Raw genomic sequence first — 23,436 nt, forward strand, 5'->3', positions numbered from 1 at the left:
TCTGCTTGCATCATGATTTACTTAATACTAAGCATGGCGATGCTCATGAGCCTGAATATCATAGAACTTGGCTGAATAAAAATATATCAATAAATTGTTACAGTAGCTTATGGAATAAAAATACTATTAAAAAAGATACTAGCTGGGGCGCCTGGGTGGCTCAGTCGGTTAAGTGTCTGACTCTTAATTTCAGTTCGGGTCACGATCTCCTGGTTCATGAGTTAGAGCCCCCACATCGGGGTCGGTACTGACAGCACAGAACCTGCCTGGGATTCTCTCTTCCTCTCTTTCTGCTCCTACCCGGTTCTCTCTCTCTCTCTCTCTCTTTCTCTCTCTCTCTCTCTTTCTCTCTCTCTCCCCCCTCAAAATAAATAATCATTAAAAAGATTAACAGCTGAGATTTTCATATATTGTCATTTCAGCCAAGTGAAATACGGATGAAAATTAATGAATAACGTGCTACCTATTAAGAGAAAAAAAATAAAAACAATGATGACATTTTTTGATGTCCGTGGTAACTTCACTAACCTGTGAGGACAGTCTTTACAGATCTTCTGATCAGAATAGATGCCCTGGAAAGTATTCTTAAAAATCTGGTCTCTCCCCATTTTCTGGTGGAATCAAAAGTTAGAATTTTAGCTGATGCCCCTAGAATTTCTAGGTCACTTAGATAGAATTTTATTTAGACCTAAGCTAAAGCACAGATTTCAACTTAACAGCTAAAATAAAAAGAGTCATGATGGTAGTTTAAGTTGGGAATGAATAGGAGGCTTATAACCCATTGGCCCCACTGGCTATTAGAAGAGCCTGAACAGCCGGCAAAGGAAGAGGAGAGGGGCCAGTCACAGCTGGTGACAAGAAAAGCTTGTCATTTCCGTGACGATTCCGAACTCTTCTCCCCACGCCGCAACAACCAAGTTAGTAGCAACTCTTCACAATCTTTTCTTCCTTGTGGATAAAATGCTATCAATTCCTAAGTTATGTGAAAAAGGACATCCTGACTTGTGCCTACTAAGGAGAAGAGGGACAGCTAATGGCAGTGATGGAGGACGCCCTATAACTAGAAGGCAGCACCACTTAGGAAGTTTGTCACACGTTACGCTGGGTGGGGGCAGGAGGCTTTGGGCTCAAACATCACCACAAATAACTTTTTAATCTGGCCCCTCTGGCTGAGTTGGGCTGCTATGCACAGGGCCGTCGGGTCACTGGCGAGGACAGCACTCCTGAGGTCAGGCAACCTCTGGAAGAGCACGTGGACACAAATGGTTACTGTGGAGTACAGATTAAGAATGACATACTTCTCCATCAAGTGTTGGAGGAATTAAGAAGAGAAGTCCATCATTCAGTGATCTGTGTCTGTTTTGATGTTCAAACCCAGAGGAAATGAATTACAGGTGGGGTGTTCCAGATGACCACTTTCTGCTCTGTAGGTTTCACAGTCATCCCAAATCCTGCAACTCTGCTCTCGTACTACAGTTTGAGGGAAAGTGAGATGTTCTCTACCTTGAGATATTCGTCCATCTGATCAATAAGACTAGTGAAGAATTCATATGCATCCTGCTGCTCTCTCACATAAAGTTCTTTGTTCCACATCTTGAAAATCTGTGCAAGACAAGAATTAAATATATTGCTCAAGGAAAAGCAGCAATCTCTGAATACATTAGAACACGGATGTGAAAGAGCACTCAAATGCTTCTAAAAACCAAGTTCACTCATAGGACATTAGACACTTGTCCTGAAGTGAGATGAGCTTGGTTATCTATGCTTTCCCCTGGCTTCTGTGTAACCGAAACAAGTCTGGGAAACCATACCGGCTGGGACCTGAGGCCACAGAACAGTTTCTGTCTTAGAACTTTCCAAACTACAGGGGAAAATACAAGGTACTCCTCCTGTGAAACAGAGTAGAGCAATGTTAAAAAGCAATGTTCTTTACCTCTTGCGCTGCTGGTGGGAATTTAAACTGGTGCAGCTACTCTGGAGAACAGTATGGAGGTTGCTCAAAAAATTAAAAATAGAACTACCCTATGACCCAGGAATTGCACTACTAGGTATTTGCCCAAATGATATAAAAATACAGATTCAAAGGGGCACATGCACCCCAATGTTCACAGCAGCAATATTAACAATAGCCAAACTATGGCAAGAGCCCAAAAGAGCACAGTGACTGATGAATGGATAAAGAGGTGATATATCTGTGTGTGTGTGTGTGTGTGTGTGTGTGTGTGTGTGTATACATTTATACAGCCATCAAAAAGAACGAAATCCTGTCATCTGCAATGACGTGGATGAAGCTAGGATGTACCATGCTAAGCAAAATAAGTCAATCAGAGAAAGACAAGTAGCGTATGATTTCACTCTTAGGTAAAATTTAAGAGGGCCGCCCGGGTGGCTCAGTCAGTTAAGCATCTGACTCTTGATTTCGGCTCAGGTCATGATCTCACAGTTTGTGAGACAGAGCCCCGAATCGGTTCTGCGTGGAAAATGGAGCCTACTTAAGATTCTCTTTCTCTCTGCCCCTCCCCTGCTCATGCTGCTCCCTCTTTTTCTCTCTCTCAGAAAATAAACAAACAAATAAATAAATAAAATTTAAGAAACAAAACAGATAAACATATGGGAAGGGGGTGGGGAGAGGAGAGAGGGAAACAAACCATATGAGACTCTTAAAGATAGAGAACAAACTGAGCGTTGATGGAGGGAGGTGGGCGGGGGATGGGCTGGATGGGTGATGAGTACTAAGGAGGACACTTGCTGGGATGAGCACTGGGTGTTGAATGTAAGAGATAAACCACTGAATTCTACGCCTGAAACCAATATTGCGCTGTACGTTCACTAACTAAAATTTACGTTAAACAAAAAAAAGAATAAAAAAATATTTAGGACATTAATTTAAACAAATATCCAAAGAATCAGAATAAGAATCATGAGAAACATTCAAAATTGTTAAGATTAGCAAATCCCTAGAAATTATAAATGACTTTTCTTAATATTCTAATCATCTGAAATCAAATATCGATCTTAAGAAGAATGGTACAGCCCATTCTTCTATAGGTTCTTGGCAACGGGATTAGTCTGGAGTTAATAAAGACAGAAACAATTATCACTAGATCTAACTATCTAAAGTGACTGAGTGAAATACCTTCCAGAAGTTCTCAGGTACATAATACTGCAGCTTGCTTTCCATCAAATGCCCAAAGAGAGACTGCACCTGGTAGAATACGCTGTCGTCTGGATTGTCTGTGTCATCATCTACTGAAAGTAACGACTGGAAAGAAACACAATGCATTAAGCTAGAAGTAGTTCACTGCTCCACAGGAAACACGGACATATGCACAGGTACTTCCCACCTTGCTTTCACAGCGCTACGTATGTCTGAGCGTGGCTACAACTCTCAGTATGTTTAGCCTCCATACTTCCTAGCTGGCGGAAACATGAACAAATCATTTCTTTGAGCCTGTTTGATTACGAAAAGCTAGAATGAGGAATACCAGTTATCTCTATGAGAGGTTAAACGTGCCATGATACACGGAGATATTCTCAACACTACTGACTGCGATATCACAAGCTTCTACTATACGTTGACCCTTGAGCGTGGGTTTGAACTGTGTGGGCCCACTTACACATGGATTTTTTTGTGATAAATACAGTACAGTATTATAAATATATTTTGTCTTCTCTGGCTTACTCTACTGTAAGAATATGTAATACATATTGCACTATATTACGCATATATACATGTAACGTACAAAAATCTGTGTTAACTGTCCAGTCAACAGTAGAATATTCGTGGTTAATATCAGCGGGGAGTCAAAAGTTACGTGTGGATTTTTGACTGCATGAGGAGGGTGGTCAGCGCTCCTGACCCCTATATGTTGTTCAAGAGTCAACTGAACTCTTATAAAAAAACACTGATGACAGACCCTAAATTTTTCTAAAATACTAAAAATATTAGTAATGTTATAGAACAGAATTTGACAGTAACTTAGTTCAAAAATCCCATTTGGTCAAGTCTAGCTGTCAAACAGGCAGCATATTCCCTCAGCAGATTTATAAAAACATGTGACTATGGGGGCACCTGGGTGGCTCAGTTGAGCGTCTGACTGCAGCTCAGGTCATGATCTCACAGCTTGGGGGTTTGAGCCCCGCGTCGGGCTCTGGGCTGACAGCTCAGAGCCTGGAGCCTGCTTCGGATTCTGTGTCTCCCCCCCTCTCTCTACCCCTCCCCTGCTCATGCTCTCTCAAAAATACATAAGCATTAAAAAAAAATTTTTAAAAACCCCCAAACATGCGACTGTAAACAATGTGTTCAGATGTGCACAGATTTCAGAAGTGACTAAAGAATCCCTAGTGATGTCTAGATTTTTAGTAAACCCAAAATGCAATATATAAATTATATTTTTGACTGCATGGTGGTGGTCACTGCTCCTGACCCCTGTATGTTGCAATATATGAATATGGGACCATTTTCAGCCACTGCATGCTTTATCTGTCATACCAAACAGGAAAGAAGAAAGCAATCACCTCAGGCAGACCAGGCTGCATATACAGTTGCTGGAAGACTGCATTCATGTAACACGTAGCGCCGCCATTCCTCAGCCCCACAAACCCTGAGCTGGACCTGCTATCCACAGGGGGAAGATACTAGAAGAGAGAGGAGTAGGAACAGTAGAGAGAGAATTAGTGTATCTGTCACCAGCCCATTTTCACCATGGTTATCTGAGATGTCTGAGAGGGAAAAGAGATTTACCCACAGATTTATCCATCCAGTGGCTTAGGAGTCATGCTAACCAAACCTATGTTCTGGAAGTACCTCCGCAGATGCTAATAATACTAATACCTCAATGCTCCTTTTCCATTCATAAAGTACCTAACGTGTCATGTTTGTTTGTTTGCCCATCTGGTAGTCACACATTCTGTCACTTGATTACCATTCAACAAATATTTATTAAGAACCTACTGTGTGCCAGCACGGTGCCAGGGATAATGTCTCGAGGAGCTCACAGTCCAGTGGATTACAGAGACATCAAGCAAGTAAACAGATCTACTTACAAACTGAGGTAGCACTCTGCACAAATGGAATAGAGTTCTATGCAGTGTTTACTCTGTAGATTCCTGACCAATCTGGATGGTCAAGGAAGCCTCATATTCCCTCCGTTCCTTTTTAAGGAAGTAAGCTTCTTCTGTGGAACCACTGCTAATCAGCATACAGTTAAAGGAACAGGTAAATACGCTAGCATTTCACTTAAGGATGCTTTGTCCTAACACAGATCCCATTACAATGCTTATCTGGTTAGATAATCTAGAAAAGTCTTCCTGGATAAAGTTGAACACGGCACTTCTCAAAGTAGAAATGGATAGGACACACCTTGAAATGCCACTTAAGCAGAATCTTGGTTCTAATGCCATGCCCAGAATCACCCATTCTGCATATATATTAAGTACCTGCATTATAACTAACCCACAAAACCCTGCAGGTCTTTTAGACCTCAAGGAATTGCTAAATATTATATATTTTCCACTTACATTTGACATACACGTAGAGCAGGGTGATTTCTAAGATCTAATCAATACGGTAATGTATTTGTGGAGTCCAAAGCACAGATTTTTAAAAAGTTACAAGATAAGAAAAACTCGCTCACAACAGTGCTAAAAAATAAGTATTTACATGAGAAAAATGTTTTCTTCCTTATGCTGACATAATCCCTGACTTATGAAAAAAATAAAATTTCCATTTAAATCTGTCAAATAAACTATGTACAACTAAAGCACACGTTTTATAAACTAAATGTTTTGATACGAAAACAGTTTCCAATTTACACGCTCCCATTTCATTGTGCAAGTGCTATTTTCTCTGTCTAGAACACCTTCCTTTCCTGCCTAACCTGTATGCCGCACACGACTCAGCTCAGCTGTCGGAAGGGGTAGGCCTGGCTCCACAAGGTCCGTGGAGAACACAAAAGCGGCTCTCAAAGCTCTCAAAGCGTCCTCCGGCTCCTGGTCTGCTGCTCCCCTCCTCTAGTTCCCAATGGATACTAAGCAGCTGCTTGGCTCCACAGCTCCGCCCACGTCCTTCTCATTGTGGAATCACCTTCCCACCAGCTTGTGAAGCCTTGGGAGTTCTCTTTCCAGCTTCATCCTTTCTAAGACGCCTTCTAAGACGCCGCCATCTGGTGGCAGAGTGCCCCTCTGCGAGGAGAGCCTTCAGGACATGACCCGGATCTTACAACCGATCACATTATATTGAAATTATCTGCCTGCGGGTCGGGTCTGTCTCTTCCACTCGACACCGACTTTCTAGAGGGCTGCAATCCTGTCTGCATTTTTGAGCTCCAAAAGCCCAACACACCTATTAGTGCATTCTAAACTCCATAAATCTTAGCTGAATTTAAAATGAATGTAGACTGCACTGTGACAGAGCCAACGTTCGAGTATGTATCTCCGTGGCCTGGCCCTGTACCACGCGCAGTTACTCAAAACATAGGCGGCAATGCTACTTCTTACCGAGAGTAATTATCAAGTGACTTAAAAATGTCTTCTCTTTAATTAGTAAAAAGGGTATCATTGAGTAATACAGTATTACCATGGTATGAAGTAATTTAGTAGATTATGCTTGATTAGAGTATGGGAACATGATAAGCAAAAGAATACTACTGACTTTCTCTGGGATTAGGGTAATGCAGACACAGGCTTCAAAGTTATACGTTTGATTGAGCATCCTAAACAAAATTCAAGTGTATCAAGGTCTAGGAAACTTACATCAAACTCCTTGGTGAGAGCAGGGTCAGGCTGATGATGCATGGAAAGCAGTTCTTTCGTGATAATTTGAAGATTTGCCGGGGAACTATCAGCCAGCATCACAAGGACTTCATAGGCTGCCAGTCGGCTATTCACTGTACTACACCTACAAACAAAAGATGCAAGTCAGTTCCAACAGTGAATAATCCACTTGAGTTGGTCATTAAACTAAATCAACATTTGAAATGAAAGTATCAGAGCCGCAATTCCTCAAACTGAGTTAATCAGGTCTGATGGCAGAGCTCTAGGAATCCAGCGGGAAGTGTTTACTTAAAGGAAGAGGCCATGAATACAGGAGGAATGGTTATGGTTAAGAGCTACATATCTTCTTGGCCTAATAAAGTAGCGAAATGTCTCACTTAGGAGTCTAGAGTATTTTTATCTAAGGTTTGGATCAGCAAAAATGGAGGATAAAGAGTCTGAAACTTTTACCAAGGAAAACATGAGAATAACTCTCTCTCAAAGTAGGTAGCAAGGAAGCTTTTTGTAGACATTGTCCTGAAATTCAAATATCTAAATGGCAGGAAAAGAAAGCTATGTGGATCAGAAGAGATACCCGTAAATGTTTTTTATATGTGTCTGGTGATAAAAAATTCTTTGAGGACACTAATCAACTTCATCTTGCCGAGAAAACGGAGACAGAAATACGTGGTTTGCCAAATTAATTTGTTTCAAATGACAATAAAAGGTAACTAGCAGGCAGTCTGCAGGAAACCAAAGGCTTCTGATAATTGTTCACGTTTAGAAGAAATCACTTTGGGGATGGACAGTAATTTCTCACTGTCACCTAGGCCAACCTTACATTACTGAGGAGATCACAGGTTAGGAAGGATACACAGAAAAGAGGACATCGAACCTCTGAGAGAAACACGTATGGGGTGCAGTGTGGGAGATGTGTTCACGAGGGGCTGTGGGGCTCTTAGATCAGCAATGGGCCAGGCCCTGAGGACAATGGCCAGCAGCTGGCCCTGTCCTTTGCCTCTTACTTGGACTTTTGGTTTGCAAAGGACAGGTAAAGAACGAATAGGAGGAACCGTACACACAGGCTAAGCATTACAAAATTCCTTTGTTAGTGTTAATAAGAATAAATGTCACTTGTGAAAATATTGTGTATTTTAAAGCTCTTTCTGGCATTAGGGTTCAGACGGGAAACAGCTGGAGTCACTGTGATAAGTGAGCCTCACTCAATGCACGGGGAGGGATGAAACAAAACACTGCCTTTTCTAATTAAGGCACTGTGTATGATTAAAAAACCCAACTCCTTGCTGATGGAGGTATTACTTTTCATAAATACAAGGAGGGTTCACGAATAAAAATTTCAATAAAACTGCTAAAGATTTATTTTCCCCGTTCACTGAAAACGGAGATACTCACGTATTTCTACTACTTTAATAAAAGACTCCCCACGGAGCCAGTGCCGGATCTTCCAGAACAAGACTGGGGCAGGGGTGAGATGGGAGCCAAAGCCTGAGAGACACCCCAAGAGTTCTAATGAAGGCTGACTGCCTGAAACAGATTTTGCTAGTAAGGAAAGCTACATAGAGAAATACTCATACATGAAAAGATATCGCTTGAGATTCCATGAAATGTTGCTTCTTGTGCTTTGCTCGTTTCAACAACCACTGAAATTATACGGGAGTGTTTTTCACTGGTTAAATACCAAATCCCCAGTTTCTTCAGGATTATTCAGTTAAGTCTGGTTTTCGTAAGAATGGAGTAAGCTGGATTCAGAGCAAGGAAGATGGCAGCATGGGGCAGCCTCCTCCTATAGCTCCAGGAGCACCCAAGTAGGGTCAACATTCCAGAAAGATCTTTCAAATTTCTACCCATAAAAACTAATACAGTATTTGATTCTAAAATTACCACAATAAGTCACTAGCAGTTTTGATCGTCAGGACACAGGCAATACCCAGCAAATCACAAGGTTCATGCACTAAAAGCACCTATGCTTTCTTCCTAGAAGAAACTCAAGATTCAGAGCCTATTTACTCTAACTTTGGATTTAATTCTTCTGATCTCGGTTTGTCTTGGAATTTGCTACCGACCAAATTAAGCACATTATTTACTACTTACTCTTCTTATTTGATGATAATAATGGCACCAGCATCCTTGCACAGCACTCACTATGTGCCAGGCAGGCTTATCCTGAGCCCCTCTACATGCATTTCTTCATAGGGTGGATAATATCTTATAACTACACACACTCACAAGATGGAAACAAACTCCAAGTTAAGAAAAGCTTTTTGGACTAAAGTTTCGAATTAGAATTTTTACCAAAACTGAACACAACGTGCATTTTCCATACTTTGGATGAAAGTCCTGTTGACTGATGGCGGCACTGCCAGCTGGAGAATGACTATTTAAAATAATTCTAGAAGCTCGGAAAAGGAAGTCATCTAACAATGGTTTAATGAGTGATGAACCTGGAATAGAGCATAATATTCATGTTGAGGATGAACACATTTTAATTCAAAGACTCTGTTTTTGTACTTTCATATCAGAGCAGCAAAGGCACCCAATGGCAGGGCATTCAATTTAATTTGATGCTTATTTTTTGAGCACTTATAACACATGGCAAAGGTCTGTGGGGCAGAGGGGTGGGGATGGGTGGGAGGGTCAGGGGACAGGGAACAAAGACAAGTGAGGGTACCTTCCTTTATGAGCTGACAATGGAGTGAAAGAAGTCATGCTTTCACTTTGGAAACACAAATGCCAAGAACACGAGGCAGAACGGTCCGAGTGAACACTTCATTCTTACTTTGGGCATAGGGGAGTCCACAGGAGGGTTTCTGAAACTTTTAAAATCCTGCCTTCCTTAGGTAAAGTGATGTACCCTTCTTAGCCTGGTGTAGAATCACTCTTTTCTATGTATCCCCAGTAGCCAAGAAGATTTTTATAGAGCTTAGTTCATGTGATAAAAGTGGTAATTAATGTTTTGACTTGTTTTCTGAATGTACCTTCTAATACTGAATATGCCCTGACAAATTATACATGTACCCCAGGACATTCATATGTACCCCATGAGGCAGGGGGTAGTGGTTGGGGGCTGCCTCCCAGATGAGAATTACCTTTAAAAGAGGTAAGATCTATAATAGATAATATTTTATAAGGTACGTAACAGCAAGAAGAGAAAACCCTATTTTGAACTGTAAGTTTTACTTGGTATTAAGTTATGTGGACCAACCGTTTTGAACGCTATCAACTTCTTCATATGGTTTAATGACACAGGTAGAATACACCTGAAGTCTGTTAGCCACTAAAATTCCAGACAATCTCATACTACCTGAAGGGTCAATTTTCTACAGAGCACTGAGCACTTATCCTATTCTCCTAATTACAAACACTACTACGGCAAGGACTGAGAAGGGAGGTATTCTGCCGCATGGTAAGAGGAAGCAATAATTACCAAGCATTTCCTTCTCTGCCCCGCACAGTGAAAGAAGGGTCTTAATGAGCCGTAGGTGTCCTGCCAATAAGATGTTGTCTGCTTCACTGGTCTCACATTCAGCCGTGCGATTAGGCTCAAAGTTATCCAGCCAAGTGATCTCATCTTCGAGCATGGTAGCCGGGCTGATTCTTAACTGCTCCATTTCTGAGGCTAAGGAAAAAAAAAAAAAAAATCCATTTCAAAGAAAAGAAAAAAGGATTTCCCTTCATGGAGTCCAAATCCTGAATTAAAGCAGGCAAAGTCAAGTCCCACCCTTCCATTCTGGCGATCTGAGAAAGCTGTCACTAATCAACAGTGGGCGGCATCTGCTGCCTCAGAGGAACGTGACGGCTCCGCACACTCACTCCTTCCCCCCCACTCTCTCAGTCCTAAGCCACACATGTATTGAGGGCCCCTCTGTGCGGGTCAGTGGGCCATACACCGAGGATAGAAGACGAAGGGGCTAATCTTGCTCCAAAGAAGCTCCTGGTCTAGGCGGTGTCAGCAGGTGCCCCCTGGGAGCACACCCTTCTAGAGAAGGCAGGGATGGAGGGTACGAAGACAGCCAAGGCTCCCACAGCATCACCTAGGCCAAGGGGGTCCCGCAAAGGAGACGGAGGTCCGCAGCACAACAGCAGAGCGCAGGTTTCCAAATAGTGCCCCAAACCCCGAGAACCACCCTGCTCTACTGTAGTAAGTTACCTTACTTTCTTGTAAGCAGGGATTAAAGCAAGGTTCCATACTGGAAGATGGGACTGGGAAGGAGAAGAAGACGGACCGTGCTCTCCTTCCACTGCACTGCAGCCACAAGCGGTAGGGCCCCACAGCATCAGGTGAAAAGGAATACTTCAGGGTCAGAGCGGAACCGGCACTGGATCTGAATCCACTTATTTACAAAATGAGGCTAACGCCTACACTCAGGGCGCTAGGTATGAAGTGCCTAGTACAGGAACTGGCATATACAAAATACTCCCCAAATGGCAAACATTGCTTGTTTCCAGACATATTCCCACTCTGCCCTCAACATCCCGATAAGGGATGCTGGATCCCTCATTAGTCACTCGATGACCACAGGGAAGGCCTATGTTAATAGCGTGCTCATGCCTTCTGAAGTTGTATGTATCATGTATACAGCCAACTCACGATTCCAGTCCTCGAGAAGCAAAGCAGAACACCCACCCTCTCCGAGTCCAAACCAGACAGCAAACCTTGCCAGCGGCCTGGCAGAAGAATGTGGCATTCAGCTGGACTGTTAGATGGACATGTCACCCGTTCACTTCTCTGGATGACAGATACAACAGGTCTGACCCCCGCATCGAGACATCCACTCAGACTACATTATCTCAGGCTCCAACACAACCTTTTCACTGTCCTGCTCAGAGCACCGTGTCTCCCACTTTCAAGAGACACTTTCGGGAAACTGATGAAGGCATCTGCCTTGGAGACATTTCCTGAGGCTTACTAATGACTACGTCTTCACGTGTGCATTACACGAAGACCTCTGCACCAAGTGTCTCTCAGATTTAAGTGCTAGCAAAAAGATCTGTTTCTTTTGAGAAACCACTCGGTTTTCTTCCTTTTTCACCTCTGTCCCCCAGCAAACCTCACAACCAAATTCTGACTGTGGAGGTTGACAGCCAGCATACGTGCAAGGTATTTCTTTGTAACCGCCCGGCGCTGACATTCTTTTCCAGTTAACGTTTCCAATCAGTACTTTTGTTCGGCCTGATTTTTATTTACTTATTTTCTGTAAGATGAGGCAAATCTTTTATGTAAAGAGTGGAAAATAAACTAACAGACCCTTGATTTGAACAACTAAAATTTACACAGAGCATCGTGACATACATTCGCGTTATATAAAAGTACAATGAAAATCCAAATGCTCTAACACTAAAATTTCTAACAATACTTCAATCACCTGCCACAAAATAATTAACTGGCTTCTATCACTCATTTCTATTATTATCAATATACCTCAACAGAGATTCTCTCCTTCCTTCAATGATCAGCCTTTAAAATGGTCAGAATTCACTATACTAGAGAGAAAAGATTCTTCCTAATAGTTCTGTATCAGTGTAATTATTACTATTTTTTTCTTCAAAGAAGAAAGTAATGTTATTCAGTATCAACATGTTTTCCAGTCATTCTTTTTTCTTTTTTTAATATAATTTATTGTTCACTTGGCTAACATACAGCACGTAAAGAGTGCCCTTGGTTTCCAGGGTAGGTTCCCGTGGTTCATCGCTTACACGCAACACCCAGTGCTCATCCCAGAAAGTGCCCTCCTCAAGGCCCATCACCCACTTTCCCCTCTTCCGCCCCCCCCCCCCCGCCCCATATCAGCGTAATTAAAACATGTGTCTTTGACAATTTTTAAAACCAACAAATCTTCTCAACACATTAACGGTTACATATATAATTGGAGAACAGAGAACTGGTATATGGGTTTGCATGCTATTTTCAAGAAAATAAAACTCAACTTCGAACAGTAATTATAATCTCATTTTTATCTAAGATACACTCAGTCAGATTTAGAAATGTCCATTTGGCTTTCTTTTCTACTCTTCCCTCTCCCCTCCCCCTACATGAATCAAAGTTAGACATTTACTTACTTGTCAGATCATCTAATAATTGGCACCTTAGATCAAAATACTCCATACACTGAGATAGTAGTCTAAAAAAAGATAAGATTTCAAGTATTAAAAAATGTCAGATTTTGAAATAAAAAGCATCTCCCTTGTAAGAAAAGGCTCATAAAACAGCTGAACAAGGGAATTTTCCTAAGCATGAAATAACCGCTTTTACATGAATTCAACTTCAATATCTTAGCAAGAAATACACTCGTGACTTTGCTGATACAGATACACTATAGAAATTACAGTGTAAAGAGGGGAAACAGTATTACTAAGTCTCACATTTTGTAATGATATACAGGCTGACTGCACACATAATGCACAGATTGCACTCATTCATTCAAATAGCAACCGACATTGACTAGGCACACTATGTGCTTGCAACTGTTTTTAGAAGAGCGGACAAAGAACAAAAAAGACAGTCAACACATTAGAAAATACATATGTCAAAAGGTGATATTAAGAAGGCAAACAGAGTGCAGTAAGAGAAAAAACAGAAGGTAAATTCTTTTATCCAGGGTGGTCAGTGAAGCTTCTCTGTCATTATCTCAGGAAAGAGCACAAGTTTTAAAGTCAGGCGACCTTGGTTCGAATCCTGGCTCCACCACTTACAGTTGGGCGTCTAGGGACAATGTGTCTGGTTTCTAATTTCTAAAATGCTTGTTAGAGTGTTGGAAATAAACATGCACACACACACACACAAAAGGCTCAAGAATGCACTAATGATGAGAAGAGATAATGAACCGAGAAATACGATGATTAAAGAGACAATAAGACTGTCAAACTCATTTGTCCATTGTGAGCATTACAGGATGACTATATGCAATGAACCTGGCCTGCTGCACGGCACATAGTCAGACCACAGAAAGAGCTATTGTCATCATCACTGTTAAGGAAAACATGTATCAAACACGGCCATTAGAGTAAGTTGTGAAACACCATTTCAAATTATAAAAACATACAACTAAAGATTCAATTTTAGGTGAAGTTAAATGCTCTACATCCAAGAGATTCTTTCTGAAGGTATGTTAAAAACTCATCCAATGCTTTCTTTCTTTCCTGAGTTTTGAGAAATTTAATATCAAATCAAACTCTTAAATTTAAGTTCTATTAAATAATCTGAGTCTTACAAAAAGCACAGGTGCAATAGCTCACTTCTTAAAAAATGGCTTACACAGACGTACAATTCTCGGTTTGTGGATGACGTGATCCTACATGTGGAAAACCCCAGAGTCCACACAGAAAGATTTAGAGTTAATCAGTAAATGCAGCAAGATACAAAATCGTGACACGAAAATCAGTTCTGCTTCCATACACCAACAATGGAGAATATGAAAAAGGAAACAATTCCATTTACAAAAGCACCAGTAAGAGTAAAGTACTTAGGCATCCACTTAGCAAAGGAAGCAAAAGGCTCGCACGGTGAAGAGGACAAACAACGCTGGAAGAATTCGACAATGCTACAGCAATGAAGCCATGTGATACTGGCATGGAGATACAGATCAATGGAAGAGAAACGAACAGCCAATCAATCAGCAATCAATCAGCTTGCAGTCAGCAAGCCAGCAGTCGAATGATTTTTCATCAGTTGTCAAAACCATTCAATGGGAGAAAGGTGCCGTGACCACTGGATTACCCACATGGAAAAGAATGAAATCGGGCACCTTATGTTACACACAGAATTTAACTCGAATAGATCGAACAAGTAAGCATAAGAGTGAAAACTAAAAACCTCAGAAGAAAACATAGAGGGAAAACTTTGTGACAGTGGATTTGGTGATCATTTCTTGGATGCAATGCCAAAAGCACAGGCAACAAAAGAAAGAACAGATAAAGGAAATATTTTTCAGTGTTAATTAGAAATGGAACCCTAACTAACACATGCTATGACATGGAGGAACCTCGGAAATAGGAGAATGGATGGAGGGGGAATGAGCGGGGAGTTATTGTTTTATGGATACAGAGTTTCAGTTTGGGATGATGAGAAAGTTCTGGGAACAGACAGCGGGGACAGCTGCACAACAATGTGTATGTACTTAACGTCACTGAATTACAGACTTAAAAATCAGTAAAATGATCAATTGTATGTATATTTTGCTGCAGCAAAAAGAAAAAAATCTAGCAAATCGAAAAACAAAAAAACACAAAACAACCCACCTGTATTTGTTTTGGAACTGTCTCTTTGTGTCTTTTGCCCATTTTTCAATTTGGCTGTTGGGTCATTTGTTTAGTGATTTCTAACAGCTTTTTATATACATTATGAAAATTAGCTTCTTGTCTGTCATGTTACAAATCTATACAGCCAGTCGGTCAACTGACTTTTGGATTTATGGTATTAGTTTCCCACACAGAGTATTTTAGTTTTTATGGAGTCAAGTTTATTAGTCTTTCATTCAACGGCTTCCTTAATGGGCAGAAGGTTTTAGTTTAGGATGATGAAAAAGTTCTAGAAGCGGCTGGTGGAGATGGTTGCCATAATAATGAGAATATACTTAATGCTACTGAACTGTATGCTTCCAAAGACCGAGTTTGGATCCAAATTTAGGGGTCTGGATCCTTAGCCACACTTAGGGGTTTGGAGTAGCTCTAACATTCCTTCCCTTCCAGGGCTCTAATTTGTAAAGCAGATACACAAAGCAAGTGGACACCAATTTCACAAATCTCTGTGGCACCTCATGAGCCCCACGGCAAGGGTTCTCTGGTGAAGCTAAGTTGGAGAAAGTGGAGGTCAGCATGGGATCCCCTCACCTCCCATCCTGGGCCTAGCCCGGGGCCGCCTTGCATGCGGGCTGGCCCACTGAGGGACAGTGGGGCAGGCAGAACAGACTTACTCAAGCCTCTCCATCAGCCTGGACCGCAGATTCCCTCCGTGCCCAGGCTCATGTAAAACCAGGGAAGAAAGCCAGAAGGATGCCTCAGCTATATCTGGACTTGAAGTCAGGAAGTACGCTGCTCTGAGGGAGGGATGCATGCAAGGACGTGAGGAGTCGGACCTTCAAAAAGTGATCGGGCTCCAATAATTTCAGCCTCTGACCAACCAGCTTTCAGAAAGAAAGCTCCTCTTTCTCTTGAGGGTGGTGGACCAGCTGGGGTGGAGGTGAGAATGGGAAGTAATTCAAGGGGAAGAAGGCCTGGTATGGTTTCTTCTGACTCTCCTGTCCTGAATGGGGATAATAAGAATGGAAATACCCTCTCTCGGGGCACAAAGGGTACAAGAGGAAAGGAGAAATTCTTTTGTCATCTGAGTAATGCACTGTGGACCTCAGCAGGGGGCAGCATGCAAATCATGATTCTCTTTCTGCATGACATGAGCTTTTTCATCTTGATTACATACCTCTGATTGACTCCTCTCATTATACTAGTTGGGGACCAGAGAGGTAGCTGGGCTGTGAGAATCACACCTAGGAGAAACTGGTTTGGCTTCTGGACATCTGGATGAGCTGAAGTATCTGTCTGACTAAGAGTGTATAGTTGATCACAGGCAGCACGGCGAATCTGAAATTACATCGTGAGTGGCAAAGGACATACACCAACCGACACTTAGACACTGCTTACAAAAGGATTTTCCTCCAAAGTCCACGACCTGAAGGATACTACAAGGGTGTGAACGGTTTAATCACTAATGGTAAAGTTGACATTAAATACCCTAGGGCTGATTAAAAACAAATGCAGTCTGAGAACGGATTTCCCAAACTATTCTTCTCTCCTACGCCAATCAATAGTTTTATAATTTGATAAAAAATGAAAATAAGAAAACTCTTCAAGTGTTTCCAAGTGAATTTTCAAGGCCATACGAGAAAATCAGAATGAGAAAATCCAGTGAAAGTTCACGGCTTGCAGCTGGTCTTTCTTGATTGTGACCAACACGTTGACGCTGAACGCCAGCGGCGGATGCTCAACGCCACCATGACGTTTTGTTTGTTACAAACACACACAACTGACCCTAGCACTAGTCTCTGAACTTCTGAATATGGAATAGAAGGGAGGGCAGAGAGTCCAAATGGTTACTCTGCTCTCAGAGTGGTCCCCGCCCCCTTCGGAGGACTTCCTGAGAGGGCTAAATGCCATTCCTCTGTACTCCACGCAGGGTCACAGGTCTCCAAAGGGCCCTCGACAGAGCAGGACCAAGGGGATTTTTTAGTACGGTCAAAATTCTTACCTCAGCACTTGGTGATCCAAGCAGAATATCAATGATAAAATCGGCAACACAGGGCAAGTTATAGAAAGATGCTAACGATAAGAATAAGGAGAATTGGGGGTGGGAAACAAGTCAGCAAATGCATTTTCAAAATTCTGAAAAATTTATGCTTAACTACAGAAGAATTTCGTCTCTTCTTCTACATGGAATCGAATTCAGTACTGCCCATAACTGCCTCCACACGTCTGAGTTTCCCCTCGAGAGACTCTTGGTCATCTCTGTACCTGCACATTTCAGCACGGTGTCTCGTACATAGTGGTTATAAATATATCTTGCCTTGATAAACTATCAATACCTGTAACTATAAAATGTACCCTACCATAAAATTACAAATGACAAAAAAGCTTGAAAGGAAGTTGTAATTCTTTCATTTTGATTTGAGAATATCACTAAAATAATGATAGGAAAATTGATCTATGATTATGCATTTGCTCAAAAGCATTTCATAATGACTTATACTTCCTATATATGTCTTCAAAAGCATTCTTGCTCAAACTAACCATTTGGGCACTACTTACCGTTCTATAAATGTCTAAGTTTTTTCTAGCTTTACCTTGAGTGTCTTATACAAAGAGGTTGGATATTCTACTAAACACATAATGATCAATTCTACACAACAGGCAGTCTGAATTGGTAATAGAAGGGAAGAACAGGACACCTATGGGTTGGTACAATTTTTAAAAGTGGAGCTATTAAGACTTTGTTGCTGAATAAATATTTATTGAGGGCCTACTACATACTGGGCAGTATTTGGGTGTGAGAGATTCAGTAGAGAACAAAATGGACAAAAGTCTCTGTGGAGCTTACAGTCCAGATGGGGAAGGGATGATGACGATAAACATAGTAAGTAAACAAATTATATTCTATGCTATAAAACAGTAAGCGATAAAGAAGAAACAAAGTAAGGGGTTTAGGTAGTGCTGGGATGAGGGGAGGGTTGTGACTTCATTAAAAAGGCGGGCAGAGAACAACATGTCACTAAGTAGGTGAGGTTAAGCACACTTGCAGGAAATGAGGAAGAGAGAGCCACGTGGGAAAGATGGGGGAAGAACACACCAGGAAGAGGGAATAGCCGGTGCGAGGGTCCTGAGGCAGGAACGTGCCTGGAGTGCTGGGGAACAGCCAGGACGCCGGGTGACCAAAGCACAGGGAGTGAGGGGAGAGCAGTAGACGGTGAAGGCACAGAGGCATCAAAGGGGTGGACTCTGTCTGGCCTCGAATGCCTTAGTAATTAAGATTTGGCTTTTACTCAGTGCGACCTGAGAAGCCGCTGCCAGGTTTTCAACAGAGGAATGACACAATCTGACTTACATGGTAGGAGGTCCACTCTGGTTACTGTGTGGAGAGTAAACTGCAAGGGTAGAAGCAGGGAGATTAGTGAAGGTGCTACTGCTATAATCCAAGCAAGGGGTGATGCTGGATCAGAGGGTTGTGACAGTGACAGTGGTACCAGAGGGTGGAATCTAGATACAGTTGGAAGGAGAATGTGCTGACACATTAGAAATGGGTGTGAAAAACGAAATCAAGGATGACTGCAAGGTTTCTGGCCAGAGCAAGTGAAAGAATGAAGCCACTATTAACTAAGCTGGTAAATGTGTGTGATACGGGCCAGCTGAGCATTTCAGCTGTGGAACCGTCAAGCCTGGGAAGTCTACCTAAGAGCCCAGTGGAGGGGTTGGGGCAGTGGTCCAGGCCAGAGCTCCAAATTCAGACATTATCTGCATCTAGAAGGAGTTTGGGGCTGTGACGGTGGATGAGATCATGGGGAGAAGGGGCACAGACAGAGAAGAGAGTGTGATGAGAACACCCTGTGGTGTTCTAACGTTAAAGTAGGATCAATAACAGCCCCAGTCTGCCAAAGCCCACAAATGAAGATGAAAGGGCAAATCTGAAGTTTCGTGACTTTGACTACTAGAGTCATCATCAGTTTAGAGACTGATATGTAATTCTAGTTCTGTGATTCATGGGCTATAAATGTGGGTTGTCTTAATTCCTCAACTAGACAGTAAGCTCCTGGAGGGCAGGCATAGTGCCCTTTCAACACCTACTGTGGAACCCTGCTTACAGAAGGTACTCAATAAATACTTATTCAGAATCTAACTACTCTAAGCACTATTCTTACTTATTCCACCTGCCAACTTTGCCCCCTTTTCCATTTCTATTAGTATGACCTTATCTATGAAGGCCAACAGAAACCTGGCCTTTCCCTAAAAGAGATGAAGGGAAAACAAGCCTCCTGCATACCCAGTTGCTGGCTCCGAAGCTGCAGGCACGTGACAAGAAGAGAGAGAGCCTCCCCGGCGATCAGGGAGTCTTTGGTGGACACAGACTGTTGGCGCACGCAGATGCCTGCGTGCAGGGCTGCTGGGTCCCCTTCGCTCCCAGAGCTGCAATTGCTTCCTGGGAAGAGGCAAGCAGGAGGTTACCGCGGACCCCACAGGACCCTCACGGCACCCTAACATCCTTTTAATGCGCCCCGGGAGCCTCAAGTGAAATTAAAGGGTGCGAAGAGGCAATCTGACATTTTGGTCTAGGAAACAAGAGACACTTAATCACTTTATCTGCCCCTGACTGCTTTAAAACACATTTGGAGGCACTCAAAATATGCACTTATGGGGCGAAACTCATTTGAGGTGACAGAAGGGAGAACGGTGCAGTTTGGAAGGCATGAGAGAGTCTTGTGGGGATGTTAGAAATGTTCCTCATCCTGATCTAGATGGGTTATCCGTACAGAAAAATCCCAAAAAGTATGTACATTTAACATTTCTGCGTTTCACTGTAAGAATGCCATACGTTTTTGAAACTTTTTTTATACTGAGGTACACACACACACACACACAAACTGAAGAGGGAAACCAAATGAAGCTGAGAAATAAAGCTATTTATAAAAGCGTAGCAGAAAATAACCAGCCAAATCAAGAAAATGACTTTCCCAGGTAGGAATTCTAGATGCGTTTTTATTACAGCCACCATTATTCGCCTCTTGGCACTTTTACAACCCTCAGTGAGCTAAAAACTGCTTGATTTGGTTTCCCCCCTTACTCTGTGCGTACCAATGCTTGTTTTCTTCGATGAAGTATGGCACAAGTTCAGTAATGTGCACAAGTCTTAAGTGCACAGCTTCATGGGTTTTTTACTCATGTTCAAAAGCAAGAGAAAAGACTTTCTTCTCGTGACTCTGAACAAGCCTATGCATAGGTTACTCTTACAGCTTCTTTCTTGCCCAACGAGCTCATTACTCTGTCCTTTTAAATCAGTACCTGAGCTGCTGAGTCTGTTTCGAATTCCAGCAGGAAACAGAGAATTGCTTTCTTTAATTGGCTGGCTACTCCCAACGAGGTCCAGTCGTCCTGCAGCCGCAGCCCATGACAACCTCATGAAACAAGCCACAGTAGACGTGAAGTCACTTACTTCCATTGTCTAAAGAAGTATGGAAAAAGTCATGAGAAAATGTAGTACTGGAACATGATTATTCTACTGACTTCCAGAACCTTCTCACTGGTCTCAGTTTTGTGAGACTCTTTTCCGCCAAGATCATCCAGAAGGACAGCCTTTTTCATGCTTCCATACTGTTCAAAGACTTTCAGTATCTCTCTGCTACCTGTAACACAGAGACTGATCTCCACGCTCAGGCTTTCAGACACCTGCCACTCTCCTCTCCCACACTACTGTGTGAACGACCCTGTGGCCTTCCCTACAAGCTCTGTTCTCTCTACCTTTGCTCACACCTGCCCTCCTGCTGGAACAATTCTCCATGCTTCGCCATCTGTAATCTCTCCTATCTTTGAGGCCTAACACCAATGCCACCTGCTATGTAAAATCATCCACGACAGCCATGGGTGAAGGCGATTACTGTTCTTATTCTGAAGGCCTGCAAATGTTATGCCCTTGCAGCGCTCCCGCAACCCTTGATGGTTCCCGTCTTGAATTACAGTCATTTCTGCACTAGTGGTCTCTTTCTTGCTCACTGAAAGTTCCTTGAAGGCCATATTCATGTCAATAACTTCCTTCAAAGAGGAAAGACGCCACACTACTTGAATGCACAGATCACTTACTTGTATCGCTACTCGTGCAGCAGGGATGATCTCCTCGACCCTGATAGAAGACCTGTCGGACACGGACAACTGTCGGTAGGAGGACTTCTCTGGGGTACCACACAAGGACATCTGCCTGCTTGTCTGCCGGCTGACGTTTCGGAATGGGCGAGAAGAAAGTGCTTCTATGCCATCTTTGGTGAGGTCTTCATCTAACAACGTGGGCATTGTTTGCCCAACAAGTAAGAATCTTCAAAGGAAACAAAAAGCTACACTTATTTGAGGTCATTTCATAACTACTCAAAATGATAGGGCTTGGGAAGAAAAATACTGCCTTGGGAGACTAGTAGGATGTATTTACCTACCTTGCAAGCTGTAGGCAGATGGAGTAAACTCCCTGCCTTGTTTCATAGTCTACTTCTGAGGGGATGGAATCCCTCTGCATGACATTTACAACCAAACTTAAAAGAAAACAAAAGGGCAGAATATGAAATAAAGACTTGTATTTCTTTCATAGGAAATTTTTTCTAATTTAATTGCTCATGTAAATGTTATCAATTACTTACAATTTCTACGAGGTTCTTACATACACATGGACCAGATATATTTTTAGCAATGATTTCCCATGATACCTATACCCCTCCCGGTCCCTTTAGCATTAGATTCCTTGCTTAGCCAAAAGATAAAGCATTTGGATAGTCCTCCTTCTCGCTAACTGCTATGAGTTCACTGATTAACTGTTATCTTATTACTGGAACTAACAGTTAAAAAACATACCTGGGATTGGTGAACTCAATAAAGCTATCACATCCGCTACAATCTCTATTCCTATCAAAGCTTCCTAACTGTTCTTCCTGCTTCTACTCTTGACTCTCCACCCCCAAAATCTACTCTCAAAAGATCAGAGTGATCCTTTTAAAATATAAGTGAGATCATCGCACTGCTTTGCACAAAATCCTCCACGGCCTCTGATTTCCTGCAGAGAAAAAAGTCTTCACGCGAACCTGTAAGATTCTACATAAGCTGACCTCTGGTATGTCTATAGCCTCATGTGTCCCTGTTCTGCCTCCTTCCCACTACCCCAACCACGCGGGACTGCTGGTCTCCAAAGGTACCAGGTCTGTTTCACGCAGGGGCACACACTGACTGCCCTTCTGGACGGCTCTCCCCCAGGGATCTCCAGGTCTCGTTTCCTCACCTCTTTCAGATGTTTGTAAAACATCACCCCATCAGTGACACCTTCCCTGATCACCCTACTGAAAATCACAACCCTGTCCGTCCCCTCTTGCTTGTCTCATTTTTGTCTACAGCTCTTCTCACCTCCCGACATATGCTTTTACCTTTATTTCTTTACTGTTCATCTCCCCCCTCTAGACGGTAAGCTTCACAAGGATGTGGAGTTTGTCTAATCTGTTCACTGCTCTGTTCTCAGTGTTCAGAACAATGCCTGACATGGAGGTTAACTGACATACAAAACTAAGCCAGCAGTAAAACGCCTTCACGCCAGAGCTCTGTAAGCGCAAGTGAGTAATCAGAAATGAGTGTTCACTGAGAACACCTCTGCGGTTCTGAAAACAAATAAAGCTCCAAGTGGTAGGCCTTCCATACGCTTGGGGGTTCTTTCAGGCCCGTTCCCTTTAAGGTCTCAGCTCAGCCTCTTCCCCACAAGGCCTCCCACAGGAATTCCTTCAACGGTCCTCCGGCCTTCATGGCTTCCTCACCTGAGGAAACGGCAGGCCTGCTTCTTTCCAGAGCAGGAGAACTTGGCCCCAGGGATCATCCCTTTTCCTTTGGTCGTTCTTTTTAAGACAGCCTGCAAAGGCAACCTAGGCTTCCCCGAGGTAAAAGCAAGGCAGAAAAGCCAACTTTGCCCTCAGCTATTCTTCCCTTCCGGTCACTGTCACTGTCACCCCCTTCTCTGCTCACCGTAAAGCAGCGGCCTGCAGTCTGACTCCACCTCCTGCCCTCACACTCACCGCTGAACACTCGTGCCCTAACGCCACTCACACACCATTGGCCCCTCCATGTCTCCAATGCCACTCTCCGCTCCCCTCGAGGGCATCGCGGCCAAAGCATGCACTTCACCTGACCAACCACGTCCGTCCCTCTTGATGTCCCGCGCCCTCCATCTCCTTCCATGCTTACTTCCCACACTGACCAAATGTTCACCATTCGCTCACTGTCCCAGGCTAGGAATCACAGGGCCATTTTGAAATCTCCTCCGGTACTTCTAGTCATAAGACTTGCCCATGTTACCCTATAAATGTCAGTTACTGGCGCCCTACGTTTACAACCTGTTACTCTGCTCTGGGCCACTGCCACAGCTCCACAGGGCTCTCCCTGCCTCTACCT

General features: G+C 42.8%; 1 protein-coding gene across 1 annotated transcript in view; it reads right to left on the reverse strand.

Annotated features, from left to right (window-relative positions):
* Positions 1-23,436, reverse strand: part of USP24 (ubiquitin specific peptidase 24) — a 138,097-nt gene that overhangs the window by 34,142 nt on the left and 80,519 nt on the right. The window contains 14 exon segments of the mRNA XM_030323637.1: positions 529-611; positions 1,504-1,602; positions 3,137-3,262; positions 4,519-4,638; positions 6,754-6,898; positions 9,098-9,215; positions 10,199-10,390; positions 12,832-12,893; positions 16,187-16,347; positions 17,012-17,082; positions 19,295-19,450; positions 20,311-20,470; positions 21,106-21,334; positions 21,450-21,545. Of these exon segments, the coding sequence (XP_030179497.1) occupies positions 529-611; positions 1,504-1,602; positions 3,137-3,262; positions 4,519-4,638; positions 6,754-6,898; positions 9,098-9,215; positions 10,199-10,390; positions 12,832-12,893; positions 16,187-16,347; positions 17,012-17,082; positions 19,295-19,450; positions 20,311-20,470; positions 21,106-21,334; positions 21,450-21,545 (1,818 nt within the window).

This window comes from Lynx canadensis, chromosome C1 (genome assembly GCF_007474595.2).
Source record: "Lynx canadensis isolate LIC74 chromosome C1, mLynCan4.pri.v2, whole genome shotgun sequence".
Classification (NCBI taxonomy): Eukaryota; Metazoa; Chordata; class Mammalia; order Carnivora; family Felidae; genus Lynx; species Lynx canadensis.